Source organism: Hevea brasiliensis, chromosome 4 (genome assembly GCF_030052815.1).
Source record: "Hevea brasiliensis isolate MT/VB/25A 57/8 chromosome 4, ASM3005281v1, whole genome shotgun sequence".
Classification (NCBI taxonomy): domain Eukaryota; kingdom Viridiplantae; phylum Streptophyta; class Magnoliopsida; order Malpighiales; family Euphorbiaceae; genus Hevea; species Hevea brasiliensis.
Window position 1 is genome coordinate 39,154,887 of NC_079496.1, and position 18,076 is coordinate 39,172,962.

Genomic DNA, 18,076 nt, shown 5'->3' on the forward strand with positions numbered 1-18,076 from the left:
ATAAACTCTTCAAAATGGATTGATGCTATGAAATCTGAAATTGATTCCATGTATAAGAATCAAGTTTGGGATCTTGTTGACCCACCTGAAGGTATTGTACCTATAGGGAACAAATGGGTTTTCAAGAAGAAAATTGGTTCTAATGGAAAGGTAGAGACCTATAAGGCAAGGCTAATAGCGAAAGGGTTTTGCCAAAGGTAAGGAATCGACTATGTGGAGACTTTCTCGCCTATTGCCATGCTTAAATCAATTAGGATTCTATTAGCAATAGCTGCATACTATGATTATGAGATTTGGCAGATGCATGTCAAAACAGCTTTTCTCAATGGATACATTAAAGAAAACATTTTCATGGAGCAACCTAGGGGTTTTGAATCCCAAGATGGTTCCAAGGTATGCAAGCTAAAGCGATCCATTTACGGGTTGAAGCAAACTTCGAGGAGTTGGAACATCCGTTTTGATAAAGCTATTAAATCCTTTGGTTTTATCAAAAATGAGGATGAGCCATGTGTATATAAGAAGGTTAGTGACAGTGCTATCACTTTCCTTATCTTATATGTGGATAACATACTGTTGATGGGTAATGACACAGGTATGTTGACAACTATAAAGGTATGGTTGTCAAATACATTCTCCATGAAAGACTTAGGGGAGGCAACCTATATTCTTGGGATTCGCATCTATAGAGATAGAGCGAAAAGAATAATTGGTTTATCCTAAAGTCTATACTTGGAAAAGGTGTTAAAGAGGTTTAACATGCTTGATTCTAAGAGAGGATTGTTACCAGTGAGACATGGTATCCATCTTTCTAAAGAGATGTCTCTAAAGACACCTGAAGAAAGAGATAAAATAGCTAGGATTCCATATGCTTCTGCTATTAGAAGTTTAATGTATGCAATGTTGTGTACTAGGCCGAATATCGCATATACTGTTAGTTTGACTAACAGGTATCAATCCAATCCAGGTTTGGAACACTGGATAGCTGTCAAGAATATCCTCAAGTACTTGAGAAGAACTAAGGATTTATTCTTGATCTGTGGAGGTGGAGACTTACAATTGGATGGTTATACTGATTCTGATTTCTAATCAGATATCGATGATAGAAAGTCTACCTCTGGGTATGTGTTCATTTGTAATGGAGGTGCAGTCAGTTGGAAGAGTTCCAAACAGAGCACGACTGCAAGATTCCACTACCGAGGCTGAGTATATTGCTGTATCAGATGTTTCAAAGGAAGCTGTTTGGATAAAGAAGTTCATGACAGAACTTACAGTAGTTCCTTCCATTGAGTCAGCAGTTCCACTACACTGTGACAACAATGGAGCAGTCATACAGGCTAAGGAACCAAGGTCTCACCAGAAATCCAAACACATAGAAAGGCACTACCACATTATCAGAGAAATAGTTGGACGAGGCGATGTAGCCATGCAGAAAATAGCATCAGCTGAAAATCCAGCTAATCCATTCACTAAGCCTATGTCACAAACTCAGCTAGACCGATATCTTGAGAAGATGGGTGTAAGATATTGTAATGAATGGCTCTAGTGCTAGTTGAAGATTGTTAGTAGTATGCCCTAGAGCATATCATTTAGTATGTATCTTGTACATGTTATTAATAAAGGGCATTTCCACCTTTCCATTTACATAATATATTTATGTGTAATAGAAAAGGTCCATTGATATTTTGTTAGAAATTCTATTCTTAAGTTGTTAAGAATATGAGTGATAGTATTTCTAGTACAAAGTATCATAAATAGGTTCACAATCGAGGATACTTCATAATAAGGATATGACTTATCCAGAAAGATTGTATTCATGTTTGTTCCCAAGTTATTTATATGAGATATAAATAAGATGGAATGGTGAGTCTCATGCCATATGACAAACATGATAGGCACTTATAAATGATAAGTAGGCCGAACCAGTGACACTTATGATAAGCACATGGAGTTTACTCTTGTCAATGTTTTGTCATAAATCATATCAGTGCATATAATCTTTAGACCTGAGATAGTATAGTTATCTTGTATATAGGTAGTTTGAGTTTGATACTGCTTTCATACTTGTACTGTGTATAGGTATATGGGCATGTGTTGGCTCCTACTAGTTATATATGGAGGTAGGTGTTGATCAAGATGGAATTTGTTCCTCTAAGTAAATAGAGATAAAATCCTATGTTCATTTAATTGTTCTTGATGTTTCAATTTCCTGGCCAGGACATATAGATTTAATCAGAAAAGAGTTTCTGATGAGAAAATCTTTTTAATCAAGAACTGGAATTAAAAGATAATATAATATTCATGGCAAATTTAGTTTGACATAAGGCATGACTCCAGCTTGAGTTGGGATTTTGTAACAGAGAGATTTTAGTGTATGGTAACATATGATTATAGGTTCATTTAAGGTAAACCTTATTACTGATTGGGTGTCCATGGCATGCTATGCTAGGTGTTAACCATGGTCTATGAGATGCATAAAATGATTTAGAAAAATCATTTATGGTAAGAAAGAGTTCTGATGATATTAAGAGTTGATATCATATCTCATTGCTAATTAGTGATGAGCCTAGTAAGTCACACATATACACAAGTTATCACCTAATTAAATATGATTTAATTAATTAATTAAAGAGTTTAATTGATTAATTAAATAGGTTTGGTTTGCAAATTAGATTGAAAAGTCCCTAGCATGACTTGAAACCAAATGTAGATTATTGGATGTTTAGTACAAGTTAAATTTATATTTAAAGTGTTTAAATATGAATTTAACTAATGAGAAATTAATTAATAGAGATTAGTTAATTAATTTATATTTGATATAGACCATTAGAACTTATATTCACCAACATATGAGCAAAACCCAAATTTTTCACAAACCCTAATTCCCAAAGTGTCCAACTATCCATGCAATCAAACACATCCAATCACAAATACCTACTAAGAAACTCCAATAAACACATTTTATTTCATTTAAATTCATCAATTCCCATACGTACACATGCTGACCAAAATTCTTCTTCCGTCAAACATGAATAATTTCTCAATTTTTTTTCTTGTAATTCTTTCCATTTTATGCTCAAATTTAAGTTTACTAAAAGAATATTGAAGAAAGTAGCACTAACCTTGAATTAGTCACTTTCCAAGACTTCAAAACTTCACTTTCTTCCTTTCTTTTTACTGTCCAAAGCTTGCTCTAGGTGTGAGGATGAGTTTTTGTGAAGGAAAGCTAGGGTTTTGAGGTGGTTTGGTGGTAGAACATGAGCTTGAAAGGGTGCTTCAATGGTGGTTTCTCTCCTCTCTCTCTCTTTTTCCCTTTGGTTCGGCTGCCCATGGTGAAGAAGATGCATATTTGTTTTGTTTTTATCTCATCTTTATTCATTTTTTATCCCTTAAGCAATTTTGTTAAGTTGTGATTAGTGGAGAGCTCCCTAATGACATCATGTGATGTCATAATTCCAAATTTCCTTCATTTTCTTTCCTTTTCTTTTCTACTCATTTTCAATTAAATTTTTAGCAATATTTTTTTCATATTTTATGTCATAATAATTATTTATTTAACTAGACAAGTTGGTCAAAAATCATCTCTAAAGACGAAATGACCAAAATGCCCTCCATTTGGCTTATTGAGCCAAAATCGTCTGTACCAATTGAAAAATTTTCCTAAGCATTTTCTTGGCATTCTAATATAATAGAAACCTCAATGACTCTTCTCTGGAGTCGCAAAAATTATTTCATGAATTTTTCCCTGGGTTTAAGGCTTCTAGTTGCGAGGACTGCAACTTCCCACTGGGTTACCCATCGCTAGGGCACCGGCTCATTTAACTTGGTTGTATTTTATTTCTAAAATTTTTTTTCTAAATTTTTCTTATTATGATTTGAGTTATTTATGACTCTTCACACTAGTCTAAATATTTTTTCAGATGTTCTAGCTGTTCGGACTAACACCGGTCACCGGAATAGTAGAATGTACGGAATTGCTACAGTGAAGGTGTTACAATTCTTCCCCTCTAACAAAATTTCCTCCTCGAAATTTACCCGGTGTAAATAGTTGAGGAGCTGATACTTCCTTTTTTCTTCACCTTACCAGAGAAAATAGATCTGCATTAGTATCACCTCGACTCATATGAATGCAATGCATGTTATGCACACTATCTTATTCTATCTATCAATGCCTAGGAATGCCTAAACCTTACTCTGATACCAATAAATATGACACCGCTTACCCGACTACAGTGTAGCCGAGCAAGACATGTCACACTCGGTGCCAGAGCACCCTATCTTATCTTACTTTATTCCTTTCATAATTTGATCTCGTTATATTTTAAACTAATTCATATTCTATGGAGAAACTAACGGAGCTTTCCCTATTTTATTTACTTTTGATGTGATTCACTATTCACCTGCTTGAAATTTTCAACAATATTTTTTTCAAAGTAAAAATCTCATCAATAATTCTCATAATCATCTCATCATTTCATGCATCATCTATATATTTCAATTCTGTCTTTAAACCCATGCAATCTCATTCATGCTCAAATTACATAATTTCATAATTTACATGATATATAAATTAATTACATATGAAAAACTAATTTATTAGTTTATATCACATTCCTATTAATTACCTTTTCATAATCTATATTACAATACAATAACTAAGCATTTTATATAAAATACAAAATATGATCTATATGGGCCCTATCTACATGCATTGCTGAGGAGGTGACAACCTTGAATACTTCAGACACTTCTGCAGATCAGAACTCCAAAATCTCTATTTAATATTCGCTGGGTTTTGCCTTCAGTACCTGCACGAAGGAAACAAATCCATCGCGCTAAGCATCTCTGCTTAGTGGTGCAATAATATAACAAGAAATAATATACAAAATACAGATGAAAATAAAACATGGTTCAGATAATTTAAATCTAATTATGCTTCAATAAGGTTTCTAAAATTTAATATCCCTTTTTTTTTTATCATCAATCCAGTTCATTTCAATTCTTTCTAGCATTTAATTAATCGTTTTCTTTGATGACTTTGAGCCTCATTTTATTGTAATCATTCTTGTCCTTTATCTTGATATTTAATTTCCTTCCTTCCTTTAATAATCAATTCAATTACATTTATACTTTTCCATGCCCAAGTAACCTATACAAATTGACCGAACTGGATAAACGGGTAAACTAGCACTGGGTACCAAGTACCTTGGGCCGTCACACCATCGATCACAATGTGTCTCCCGATGTGCAGATAGAATGGCTAAATAGCCATAAAAGCAATAAGGCATAAAGTCAAGTATAACATCATAATCAGTATAGCCATAAGCTATCATATCATAGAATGGCATGAAGCCATACATACGCAGTACTGCTATCAGAACCTTATTGGCATGCCAACCTATCCAAACCAATCACACTAGGCCTACTAGGGCATTTAACACTTTTAATTTATGTAATTCTTTGAAATTGAAACTTTATGGCTACTATTCATTTCATTAGTCAACTAAAATATTGACTTTTTCATAGATAATAGGTATATTGGTTCTAATATCACCAACATATCACATTTTGCATTCTAAAGTCGTTGGCATTGGTTGCCAATTCCATTTCAAAGCTTAGGGTTGGTTATTTAAAATTTTCATATTTCAAATACTTGGTTTACTGTTCCATTGGTCAATTTTTCAGTAAGAATTTGGCAATATTGTCTTCATGAAAGTTGTTTCTTTATGTGTCTTCTTTAATTTCCTTTTTGAATCACTCAATTTGGAGTTTTCTAGCTCAAGATATGCCACTTTGAGCAAGGCTGGCCAGATTGTTATCTACCCAGAAATTCTGGACAGAATACCATTCTGCCAGATTTAGTAGTTCAACTTTGGCCAATAATTTCATTTGGTTAAGTCCAGAATTAGAGTTTGTGTTCAACATAAAAGTTATTCTAAATTGTCTAAACTTTTCATTGATATAAATTTTAGGTCAATTGGACCTTTTTACACTGAGTTATGACCAAATGAATGAACACTGTTCATTTGGTCATGTTTCCTAAGAATAATTGGTGCTACCCAGATTTGGTCAATTTTTTTGGGCATCCTAAGTTTGTTTTCTGGATAGGTTTCCTTCATCAAAGTTGTGCCATTATGTGTCTAATTTCATGTCCAATTAGCCTTGCACCCATCGAACCTACACAACTCAAGTTATAGCTACCCAAACATGCTAGACTCACATCAAGACCTGCAGGGCACACTTGACAGCATACCTAACCTCAATTCCCATGGCACAAATCACTTCATTTCCTAATCAAACATAGCCAAATGGTCACTAATTGACCATTAGAACTTCCATTCACCAACACATAAGAAAAACCCAAATTTTTCACAAACCCTAATTCCCAAAGTGTCCATTTCATGCTATCCATGCAATCTAACACATCTAATCACAAATACCTACTAAGAAACTCCAATAAACACATTTTATTTCATTTAAATTCATCAATTCCCATAGGTACACATGCTGACCAAAATTCTTCTTCCATCAAACATGAATAATTTCTCAATTTTTTTCTTGTAATTCTTTCCATTTTCATGCTCAAATTTAAGTTTACTAAAAGAATATGGAAGAAAGTAGAACTAACCTTGACTTAGTTACTTTCCAAGACTTCAAAACTTCACTTTCTTCCTTTCTTTTTATTGTCCAAAGCTTGCTTTAGGTGTGAGGATGACGTTTTGTGAAGGGAAGCTAGGGTTTTGAGGTGGTTTGGTGGTAGAACATGAGCTTGAAAGGGTGCTTCAATGGTGGTTTCTCTCCTCTCTCTCTCTTTTTCCCTTTGGTTCGGCTGCCCATGGTGAAGAAGATGCAGATTTGTTTTGTTTTTATCTCATATTTATTCATTTTTTATCCCTTAAGCAATTTTGTTAAGTTGTGATTAGTGGAGAGCTCTCTAATTACATCATGTGATGTCATAATTCCAAATTTCCTTCATTTTTTTTCCTTTTCTTTTCTACTCATTTTCAATTAAATTTTTAGCAATATTTATTCATATTTTATGTCATAATAATTATTTATTTAACTGGACAAGTTGGTCAAAAATCATCTCTGAAGACGAAATGACCAAAATGCGAGGGTTTGGCTTATTGAGTCAAAATCGTCTGTACCGATTGAAAAATTTTCCTAAGTATTTTTTTGGCTTTCTAATATCATAGAAACCTCAATGACTCTTCTTTGGAGTCCCAAAAATTATTTCATGAATTTTTCCTTGGGTTTAAGGCTTCTAGCTGCGAGGACCGCAACTTTCCATTGGGTTACCCATCGCTAGGGCACCGGCTCATTTAACTTGGTTGTATTTTATTTCTAAAATTTTTCCTAAATTTTTCTTATTATTATTTGAGTTATTTATGACTCCTCACACTAGTCTAAATATTTTTCCAGACGTTCTAGCTGTCCGGACCGACACCAATCACCGAAACAGTAAAATGTACGGAATTGCTATAGTGTGGGTGTTACAAAAAGACCCTTTTTTAAGGGTAGCTTGCCCCAATAGTAACTGCAATTACTAACAAGTAAGTAATCCTAAATTCCTAGAGTAAACATTCGCATGAAATTGTAGTAATAATACGATTTTAATTTGGTAAATTAAAATTAACTTTGTTTTTAATTTAACTAACTTTTGCATGTAATTAATTTAAATAAATACTTTATAAATTAAAATTAATCTTGTTTGTAAATTAAACTAACCTTGAAATATAAAATAAATTTAATTTAATACTTGGTAATTGTAAAATAAATTTGCATGTTAGAAATCTTTATTAGTGATGTCCCAAAATATGTCCAAGAGGGGGGTGAATTGGACTTTAAAAATAATTTTCGGTTCTTGCTCAAAACCTTTGAAAATTGCAGCTAGGTTCAACTTAATTGACTAATGTGAAATATGAACAATATAGCTCTATTGACAAGTTGACTCAAGGTTAAGCTATATGCAATCAGTATACTGATATAACAGACTATATAAGCATTCAGTAAATATATCAGTAATCTGAATACGTTTTCAACACAGCAACCAGAGCAGTATACCAAATATTCCAACTGACAGCAAATCAAACAACATGCAGATTAAATCAGATATCTGCAATTTTAGCAGTAAAAGCAGATTTAGCAGTAAACTAATTTTCTCAATCTGCAGCAAGATCAACAGCTTATGATATCAATTTTCAAATCAGCAAAAGCATATCAATCATAAAGTTAAATTGCATAAATGTAAAGAGCAAGGGTCGAGAAAATGAACACTGGAATTTTTATAGTGGTTCGGCTTTAACTAGCCTACATCCACTCTCTCAAAGATCCCACTTTGAGTCTTCACTCCACTATTCTTCTCTTTTCAAGGTAAGAGACAAAGCCCTTTACAAATCTTCACAACAAAGCTTTTACAAGTAGCTTCACACTTCTACCAAGTGTTATCCCAAACACTTTTCACAAACAAGCTTCAATAGGTGCTTGAATAACCTCTCACAAATGATAATAATGTGTTTAAAACTCACTCTCACTCAATACAACAGAATCTATAAAGAAGAGTTGAGTAAATAAGCCAATGATGAGCAATAAATCACTTTGAGCACTTTGAATGAAAGCTTTAAAGATTTTGAACAGTAGAGGGACTTTCATTAAGTGCAAAATGGCCAAAGGAAGGTGTATTTATAGCTTTGGAACGTTTTTTACCGTTGCAGAACTCATTTGAACGTTACAGATACGAATTTCAAGAAAATAGCCGTTATTTTGTCGTTTTCTGCGATGTTGTGTAGAGTTGAAACAGTTAGCATACTTGAGAAAATAGCAAACCAGTTAGCATACTAAAATCAGTAGCAAACCAGTTAGCATACCAGGAAAACTTTTTTGCATAACTTTCAAAACTATAAAACTTTACACCAAATCATAGTCAAACACTTTTTAGGCCAATAATGATATTTAAATGAAAAATCTTTTGAGGGATTGAAAATAAGTATCATTAACTTTTACTCCTCAATTCTTTTCACAAGAAATCCTAAAAAATAAAATTGACTTCTATACTATATGTACCTTCAAATCTGATTTTCAATGTAGCCTTGGAAGGTAACCTTTTCTTCTTTTATCTCATTTGATTCGTCCTGTGTTATCTTTAGAATGTCATCCTTTCTTCAAAAGCACGAATCCATTATAAAATCCTTGTGTCCTTTTTCTTTGAGATACACAACACTTAAAACAATGTTAGTTTGATTCTAATTGAGTTTTGGTATCATCAAAATCTATGCTCCTTTGAGCTTGTGGGGTCAACAATCTCCCCCTTTTTGATGATGACAAAACTCAATTGAATCACCATGTAAATGTCAATAAGTGTGAGTATGTGTATGAATGTGTATGAGAGAATAACTCCCCCTATGTATGTGCTTATATCAACAATTAATCACAAATAACTCCCCCTTAATAATTTCAATAAAACATCCATAAGCATTTTCTTAAGGAGTCAAGTGTGACTAAAGATACTAACTAATTATGCACAATATGCACACTAATCACAAATTGTATATCATTCACAAGTGATATCAACAATATGCACACCATAAAGTTATATCAACAATATACTATTCACAAACTATATCATGCACAAGTAATCACAAACTATATCAAGTATCAAGATTACCATTCATTACTTTTCTCCCCCTTTTTGTCAGCATCAAAAGAATATGGGAGAAATCATGCATGTCAAAAATCAGTCTAAATGCAGTGAGTAAACAGTCAAAACAGTAACTGATATAGCAAACTAATTAAAAGTTCAGAAAAACCAAAAGTAGCAAACTAAGTAGTAAACTAACAGACAAACTGTTAGACAAAATTCAATTAAAATTCAGTTCATCCTTTCAGCCTGGAACTTCTCCTGATTGGTTTTGGAGCACCCATTTTCAGCTTTTTGGGCTTGACAGGTTTGTCACTCAAGGTTTGAAGTATTGCAGCAGCCAATTCAGTTCCGGGTGTCAAAGGAACAATAGGCCCAGCTGCTAACTCGAGTAATGCAGACTTCAGACTTTTGCAGTTTGGTCTTTTGCGGAGGGTTTACCAGTTTCCTCTTTCTGTTTGCATCTTTGTTCTTGTTGAGCTGTTTTGCCCTTTCCTTTTGCAGGAGCAGCAGGAGCAGGTGTCTCGGGTTCTGCCTCAGACTCTGAGTCACTCATATCTTTCCCACTACCTTTTTTGCTGCCTCCATTACCATTCTTATCATCAGATTCATCTTCATCTTTTTCTGCTTCAGCTTCTTCCTCTTCTTCCTTTTCTTCCTCTTTCTCTTCTTCTTCTTCTGTTTCTTTCTCTTCCTCTTCTTCTGTTTCTTCTTCCTCTTCCTCTTCTGTTTCTTCTTCTGCCTCTGTTTCTTTCTCTTCCTCCTTTTCTTTTTCTTTCTCGGCTAGAGGAATAGAACCAGTAGCAGCCTTACTGGTTTCTCCAGCCTCAGTGGTTGAAATACCCAAATGAACTTTGATTTTAAACAATTCTTCCACAATCTTGTACATTAACATCAAAGTCCCATCAACTTTAGAATCAAGAGCATTCATAAGAACAGTTTGAAAACTTTTAAATTTCTGTAGCTCTCCAAGTTCCATTTCAACAAATTCTCTCAAGTTGTTTACTTCCTCCAAAATACCTTCAACATTAAAAGTACCACTTGCACTATCTTTGGAGCTAGCACCTTGCTCAAATCTAAGCTTTCTACCATCATCATCTTTTTGCAAACTAGTAATTGGGATCATATTGGTCCTAAGCTTCTCGGTTTCCAAAGGTATCCCAAAGTCTCTAAATAGACCATTAAGAAGATGAGCATAGGGTAGCTTATAAGGTGGTTTCCATTTCATGATTTGCTTTAGCATAAAATAGGCAAGATTAAATTCAATTTGGTTCACTATATGCCAAATTATGCAGAGGTCAAGGGTACTCAAACAGTTGGGACTGCCAGTTCTAGGATTCAACACATAAATGATAAAACTATGAAGAATTTTGATGTGTTGATGAGCATGGGTAATGCTAGTTTTATCCTTCACTTCCCCTTTAAACACTTCACCCTCAAAATCTCTTTTGTTAAATCCACCAACAGCAAAAACATCTTTGTGGGAGCAGATTTTATTCCCACTGTTTGGAATTCCTAGGGCTTTAGCTAATCTAGCTACTGTCACTTCATAAATTGTCCCTTTCATTTTCACCTTAAAAGACTCATCTTTGTCAGAATCATCAACCCTCAAGTTTTTATAGAATTCTTGAACTAAATCCACATACACTCCTTCAGTGTCAGAACACAGTTTATCCCATTTTTGATACTCAAACAAGGATTGCAAAGGAACAGAAACTTCAATAAAAGCAGGCCAGTGAATATACCTTGGCTCATGAATAGCCCTCTCCATATGTACAACTGGAGCTTTTGAAGTCTTTTTCTTTTTGGTTCCTTTTTCTTGGGTAGCTCCTTTGGTTCTTTTCTTGGGTGTTTCTTTTGGTTTGCCAATTACCAGAGGAGCATCTTTTTGTGGAGGAGGTGACGCAGGAACACTTGCGTCAGTTGAGTCCGATGATGAATATGTGGGGATTTTGGCTTTCCCTTTTCCTTTGTCTCGCGCCATAACCAATCTCATAAGCAAAATAGGCCGTAAGGACAATGAAGACTGAGATTATAAATTCAGCGATGTGAGCAGCCAATATATATATATATATATAATCAATCGAAGCATATCATCATTCATTTAGTACAACAAAGCGCAATGGCAAAAAAAAAAAAAAATTAGAACAGACAGCAAGAGATATTTGAGTTCTTACGAATCCATGGCAATCAATTTATTATTATATACCACATTTTACGAAATGTTAATGCCCAAAAAATTAACAGCTGAGCGCTAAAACAGAACAAACAGGCGAGAGCAAATCAAGCAAAATAATAAAAAAAAATTATCAGCATATTGCGAAAGCAAATAAAACAAGCATAGACAAAATGTAAAACATGATTCCATTAAGTTTTAGATTTTATACCTGAGATATACTGAAACAGAGAGTGCGAATCGATTCAGGCAAAAGAAAAAAAATATCCAACAGCAAATAATTTCTTTCGGCAGATTTAGAGAAATAAAGGAAACGAAAAACTTTGGGGATTTTCTATCTGCAAACAATCGATTTAATCGATTCACTGCCAAAGGGTTTCGGAAGTATTTGAGAACGATGAAGGGAGACGATGGCTTGGAATGGTGCGACCGAAATGGGTTTGCAGGTGGAAAGGAATGCAGCCGTTCGGGTTCTGGGAGACGGAGTGACGGAAGGAAATGAAGTTTTGAATTTTAAAACTTGAAAAGACACAACTGTAGGTTTTTGCAGGGAATAGGTAGCGTGTAGCAGAGGAGAGACGGCGAGAAGACTGATGGTTCAGAAGAAAAATTGAATCCCACGCAAATCAAAGTGTTAAAAAGACCATTTTGCCCTTAAATACATAAAGATACAATACTTTAAGTAAAGGGGTATTTAAGTAATATGGGCTTTAAACATGCAGAATAGGCGCTCGAGAGAAAAAATAATTTTAGAGTTTTAGAGCAATCAGACTTGACTTCGAGTTTGCCAACGAAAAAGTAGGAGCAGTGGTAAAGCATTTAGCAAACAAGAAAATTAGCAAACGGATTAGTATGCCACTGTGATCAAATTCTGCAGATTACTGTTCATATCTGATATGATCCAGAATTTTTCAAATTGCACCAAAAATATCAGAATGCATTTTCAACACTGCAAATCAACATATATCACTTCATTTTCATATAGAAACATAAGAATGCATCAAAACTTAATCAAAAGCATCAATCATACCAAGTTCTCTTCTTATTTTGCAGAAAATTTCCTCATTAAGTGGCTTTGTAAAAATATCAGCAAGCTGTTTTTCAAAAGGGACAAATTCGATTTGAATATCACCATTTTGAACATGATCCCTAATAAAATGATGTCTAATTTCAATATGCTTGCTTCTAGAGTGTTGAACAGGATTTTTTGATAGGTTTATAGCACTAGTATTGTCACATCTTATGGGAATGTAATCAAATTTAATTTCAAAGTCTTCAAGCTGTTGTTTCATCCACAAAATCTGTGCAACACAACTTCCAGCTGCAATATATTCAAACCTGTGATGAAAGAGCAACAGAAGTTTGCTTTTTACTGTGCCATGAAACTAATGCACGACCTAGAAATTGACAAGTTCCAGAAGTGCTTTTTCTGTCCAATCTACTACCAGCAAAATCTGAATCACTATAACCAATAAGATCAAATGATTCACATTTTGGATACCACAAGCCAATATTGTGAGTGCCAATGAGGTATTTAAAAATTCTCTTAACTGCTACAAGATGAGATTCTTTTGGACATGACTGAAATCTTGCACATAAACATACACTAAAATGAATATCTGGTCTAGATGCTGTTATGTAGAGTAAAGAACCAATCATACCTCTATAAAATTTGTTATCTACCTCTTTACCTTTTTCATCTTTCTCCAATTTAATTGTTGAGCTCATGGGAGTTCCAACACTTTTCATATCCTCCATTTTGAACTTCTTTAGCATATCCTTTATGTACTTGGACTGATTTATAAAAATTCCATCTTTCATTTGCTTAATTTGCAATCCAAGAAAGAAGGTAAGTTCACCCATCATACTCATTTCAAATTCACTTTTCATCATGTTGGAAAATTTCTTACAAAGAGAATGGTTAGTAGCACCAAAAATAATATCATCTACATAAATTTGCACAATAAGAATGTCTTTTCCTATTTTCTTAATGAAAAGAGTAGTATCCACTTTTCCTCTTTTAAAATCATTTTGAAGTAAAAATTTACTAAGTCTCTCATACCATGCTCTAGGAGCTTGCTTTAAACCATAGAGAGCTTTAGTAAGCTTGTAAACATGATTTGGAAAGTGAGGGTCTTCAAAACCAAGAGGTTGAGCTACATAAACTTCTTCATCAATATATCCATTTAAAAATGCACTTTTAACATCCATTTGATAAAGCATGAAATTCTTAAAACATGCAAATGCACACAACATTCTAATAGCTTCTATTCTAGCAACCGGGGCAAAGGTTTCATCAAAATCAATACCTTCCTCTTGGTTGTATCCTTGAGCTACTAGTCTAGCTTTATTTCTAACTACATGTCCTTTTTCATCCATCTTATTCCTAAATACCCATTTAGTTCCAATAACAGTGTGCTTTTTAGGTTTAGGAACAAGTGTCCAAACTTTGTTTCTTTCAAATTGATTTAATTCCTCTTGCATAGCAAAAAGCCAATTTTCATCATTTTGAGCATCATCATATGTTTTGGGTTCAAATTGAGAAACAAAAGCAACATTACCAAAATATCTTCTAAGTTGAGCTCTTGTCATCATTCTTTGTGATGGACTATCAAGAATATCATCTTTGGAATGATTTCTATGGTACCTCCATTCTTGTGGAATATCTTGATGTTGAGGTTCCTCAATTTGTAGTTCTTCCACATTTGGTTGAGAGTCATCTTGAATTTCAAAATTTGTGGAGCAAGGGAGTTCTTCTTCTTTATCATTTTGATCATCCTCCACTTGTTCTTTTGATTCAAGCTCATCATTATTTGAATTCTTTGAATTTAGAATCTGCTCAATTTCATCATCACAAGAATCTTTCCTTTGCAAGGAAGTGTTAGCATCATCAAAAAGTATATGCATTGATTCTTCCATGGTCAAAGTTTTTCTATTGAAAATCCTATATGCTTTGCTATTTGTTGAATACCCTAGAAATATTCCTTCACAAGATTTAGCATCGAATTTCTTGAGATTGCTGTCTTTGTTATTCAAAATGTAATATTTGCAACCAAAGACTTGAAAATATGCAATATTGGGTTTTCTTCCTTTCCATAGTTCATAAGGAGTTTTCTTTAAAATAGCCCTAATGGAAACTCTGTTCAAAATGTAGCATCTTTGTATTCTGACCTCTGCTTGAAATATTTTGGTAAACTGTTTTCATTCAGCATTGTTCTTGCCATTTCTTGCAAAGATCTATTTTTCCTTTCAACAACTCCATTTTGTTGTGGAGTTTTAGGAGCTGAAAATGTATGATAAATACCATTTTGAGAGCAGAAATTTTCAAACAAATTATTTTCAAATTCTTTTCCATGATCACTCCTCAACGATGTAATGCAATACCCTTTTTCATTTTGAGTTCTTTTGCAAAAAGCTTCAAATATATCAAAGGTTTCATCTTTATGAGCAAGAAAGAAAGTCCATGTGAATCTTGAAAAATCATCAACAATTACAAATGCATATGCCTTGCCTCCTAGACTTCTAGGTGTGATTGGACCAAAAAGATCAAGATGTAATAATTCCAATGGTCTAGACGTAGTTACAACATTTTTTGATTTAAAAGATGATTTTGTATGCTTACAAAGTGCACAAGCTTTGCATTGAAATTCTTTTTCAAATCTTAACTTTGAAAGTCCTCTAACAAGGTTCTTTCTAGAAAGTTTAGCAAGTGTACTCATGCTAGCATGTCCTAATTTTCTATGCCATAACCATGCACTATCATCTGAAGTCATAAAGCATGTTTCACAATTTTCTTCAAGACTTGTTAAATCAAGTAAGTAAATATTATCTATTCTAGCACCAGCAAACATAACATTATTTCCATGAATTTCACAGTGTGTAGAAGTAAAAATCACTTTAAAACCGTTATCACATAATTGACTAACACTTAAAAGATTATACTTTAATCCTTGAACTAATGCAACATTCTCAATGCAAGGATTTTTACCAATAGTTCCACATCCAACAATTTTAGCTTTGCTTTTATCACCAAATTTCACATACCCTTCTTCTTTCAAGGTAAGAGAGGAAAACTTGCCTTTATTTCCTGTCATGTGCCTAGAGCAGCCACTATCAATGTACCAATGTTCTGTTTCCAGCATACTCCTTAGGCAGACCTGAAATCAGTTAACTGTTCTTAGGTACCCAAGCAACTTTGGGTCCTTGGATGTTAGTAACATTAGGTAGGGTTCCTTTGGGCACCCATACTTTCTTTGCCTTAAAGGTTCCTTTCCTAATAGGACAAGCATTAATCATATGACCATTGTGATTGCAATAAAAGCATGTAATACTTGGTTGAGAAAAGGATGTAGCTTTAACAAAAAATTGTTTGTATTTTCCATACTTCATAAATCCATCATATCCAATTCCAGATTTTTCATTTGTAAATCTTTGATTCCCAAGAAGTATATTAAGTGTTTCTTTTCCTTTTGTAAATTTAGATAAATCTCTTGTCAAAGATTCAACTTTTTCCTCAAGAATTCTGTTTTTCTCAAGAAGTTGTTCACACACTTCTTTTGATCTTTGAAGCTCATCATTAACTTCCTTAAATAATTTCATTTGAGATTTATAAAATTCATTTTCCTTTGAAACCATACTCAATGAAATATTTTCTGATCTTAAAGCACAATTTTCATGAACTAAAATTTTACATTTCCTTTTAAAAGTTCTATACTTATCATATGTCTTCACAAATGCAAGTTCTAATTCATCAACATTAGAAAGTTCAAGATTTACCTCATTTTCACTATCTTCGATGTGTGAGCTTTCACCTTTTTTTTTCAATTGCCATCATACAGGTGTTTGCAGCCTCTTTGTCACTTGTTTCATCATTTGATGAAGAATCATCACTCCATGTTGCCGCCATTGCCTTCTTGCTTTTGTCCTTTCTAAACTTATTTTTCTTCTTCAAAGTAGGACATTTTGGCTTAATGTGGCACAGTTTATTACACTCATAACAAACTATTTCACTTGAATGATTTGGAGTCTTTGGAGCATATTTCTTTGTGAACTTCTTGTATTTGCTTCCACCTTTTCTAAATGCTCTTTTGAATCTTTTGACTATCATAGCCATATCTTCATCATCATCACTTGAAGCACTTGAATCATCACTTGAATCAGCTTTAAGAGCAACATTTTTCTTTTTCTCATCTACTTTATCGGATATGAAAGCTATCCCTTTCTTTTTCTTTTGATCACCTTCATTCTCATCTTTCTTATAAATCATCTCATGTGCAATGAGAGAACCAATCAGCTCATCATAGGTGTATTTTCTGAAATCCTTGGTGTCTTGAATAACAGTAGTCTTTGCTTCCCACGTCTTTGGAAGAGACCTCAGAATTTTCTTTACAAGTCTTGTTCTTCAAATCTCTTTCCAAGAGCTTTAAGTAGATTTACAAGGTCTGTAAATCTGGTACTCATCTCAGCAATAGTTTCACCAGGTTTCATCTCAAATAATTCATAATCACGGATGAGGAGGTTTGCCTTTGACTCTTTTACCACATCAGTTCCTTCATATGTGACTTCTAGTTTGTCCCATATTTCTTTTGCAGTTTGACATCCTGAAACACGATTATACTCATTAATATCAAGAGCACAATGAAGAATATTAATAGCCTTGGCATTTGTAGAAATTTTCTTCCAATCATTATCATCAAATTCAACTTCAGCTTTAGGAATTTGTACAGTTCCTTCACTGGTTTTATAAGGAATATAAGGACCATCTTTAACTATTCTCCAAGCATCAATGTCAATAGATTGTATAAAGTTTCTCATTCTAGTTTTCCAAAAGGAGTAATTTGTGCCATTAAAAAGTGGTGGTCTAGTGATGGAATAACCTTCACTAAGAGCGGAGTATACAGTGAATTTCTAGATGAACTAGCCATGTGTGTGGATCACTCTAAGGGGTTTAATCCTCAAGCAAGAGAGACAAGCTCTGATACCAAATTGATGTCCCAAAATATGTCCAAGAGGGGGGTGAATTGGACTTTAAAAACAATTTTTGGTTCTTTCTCAAAACCTTTGAAAATTGCAGCTAGGTTCAACTTAATTGACTAATGTGAAATATGAACAATATAGCTCTATTGACAAGTTGACTCAAGGTTAAGCTATATGCAATCAGTATACTGATATAACAGACTATATAAGCATTCAGTAAATATATCGATGTCTGAATACGTTTTTAACACAACAACGAGCGATATACCAAATATTCCAACTTACAAAGA

The 18,076-nt window shown here is 33.7% G+C and overlaps 1 protein-coding gene across 1 annotated transcript; it reads right to left on the minus strand.

The window, feature by feature from the left end:
* Positions 1-9,870: 9,870 nt before the first annotated feature.
* LOC131179447 (major latex allergen Hev b 5-like) lies at positions 9,871-11,618 on the minus strand. The gene is made up of 3 exons (XM_058146294.1): positions 11,380-11,618; positions 10,076-10,212; positions 9,871-10,016 (listed from the first exon to the last, which is right to left on the minus strand). Exons 1-3 carry the CDS (start codon positions 11,616-11,618, stop codon positions 9,871-9,873), a joined length of 522 nt encoding a protein of 173 aa, XP_058002277.1.
* Positions 11,619-18,076: the final 6,458 nt, after the last annotated feature.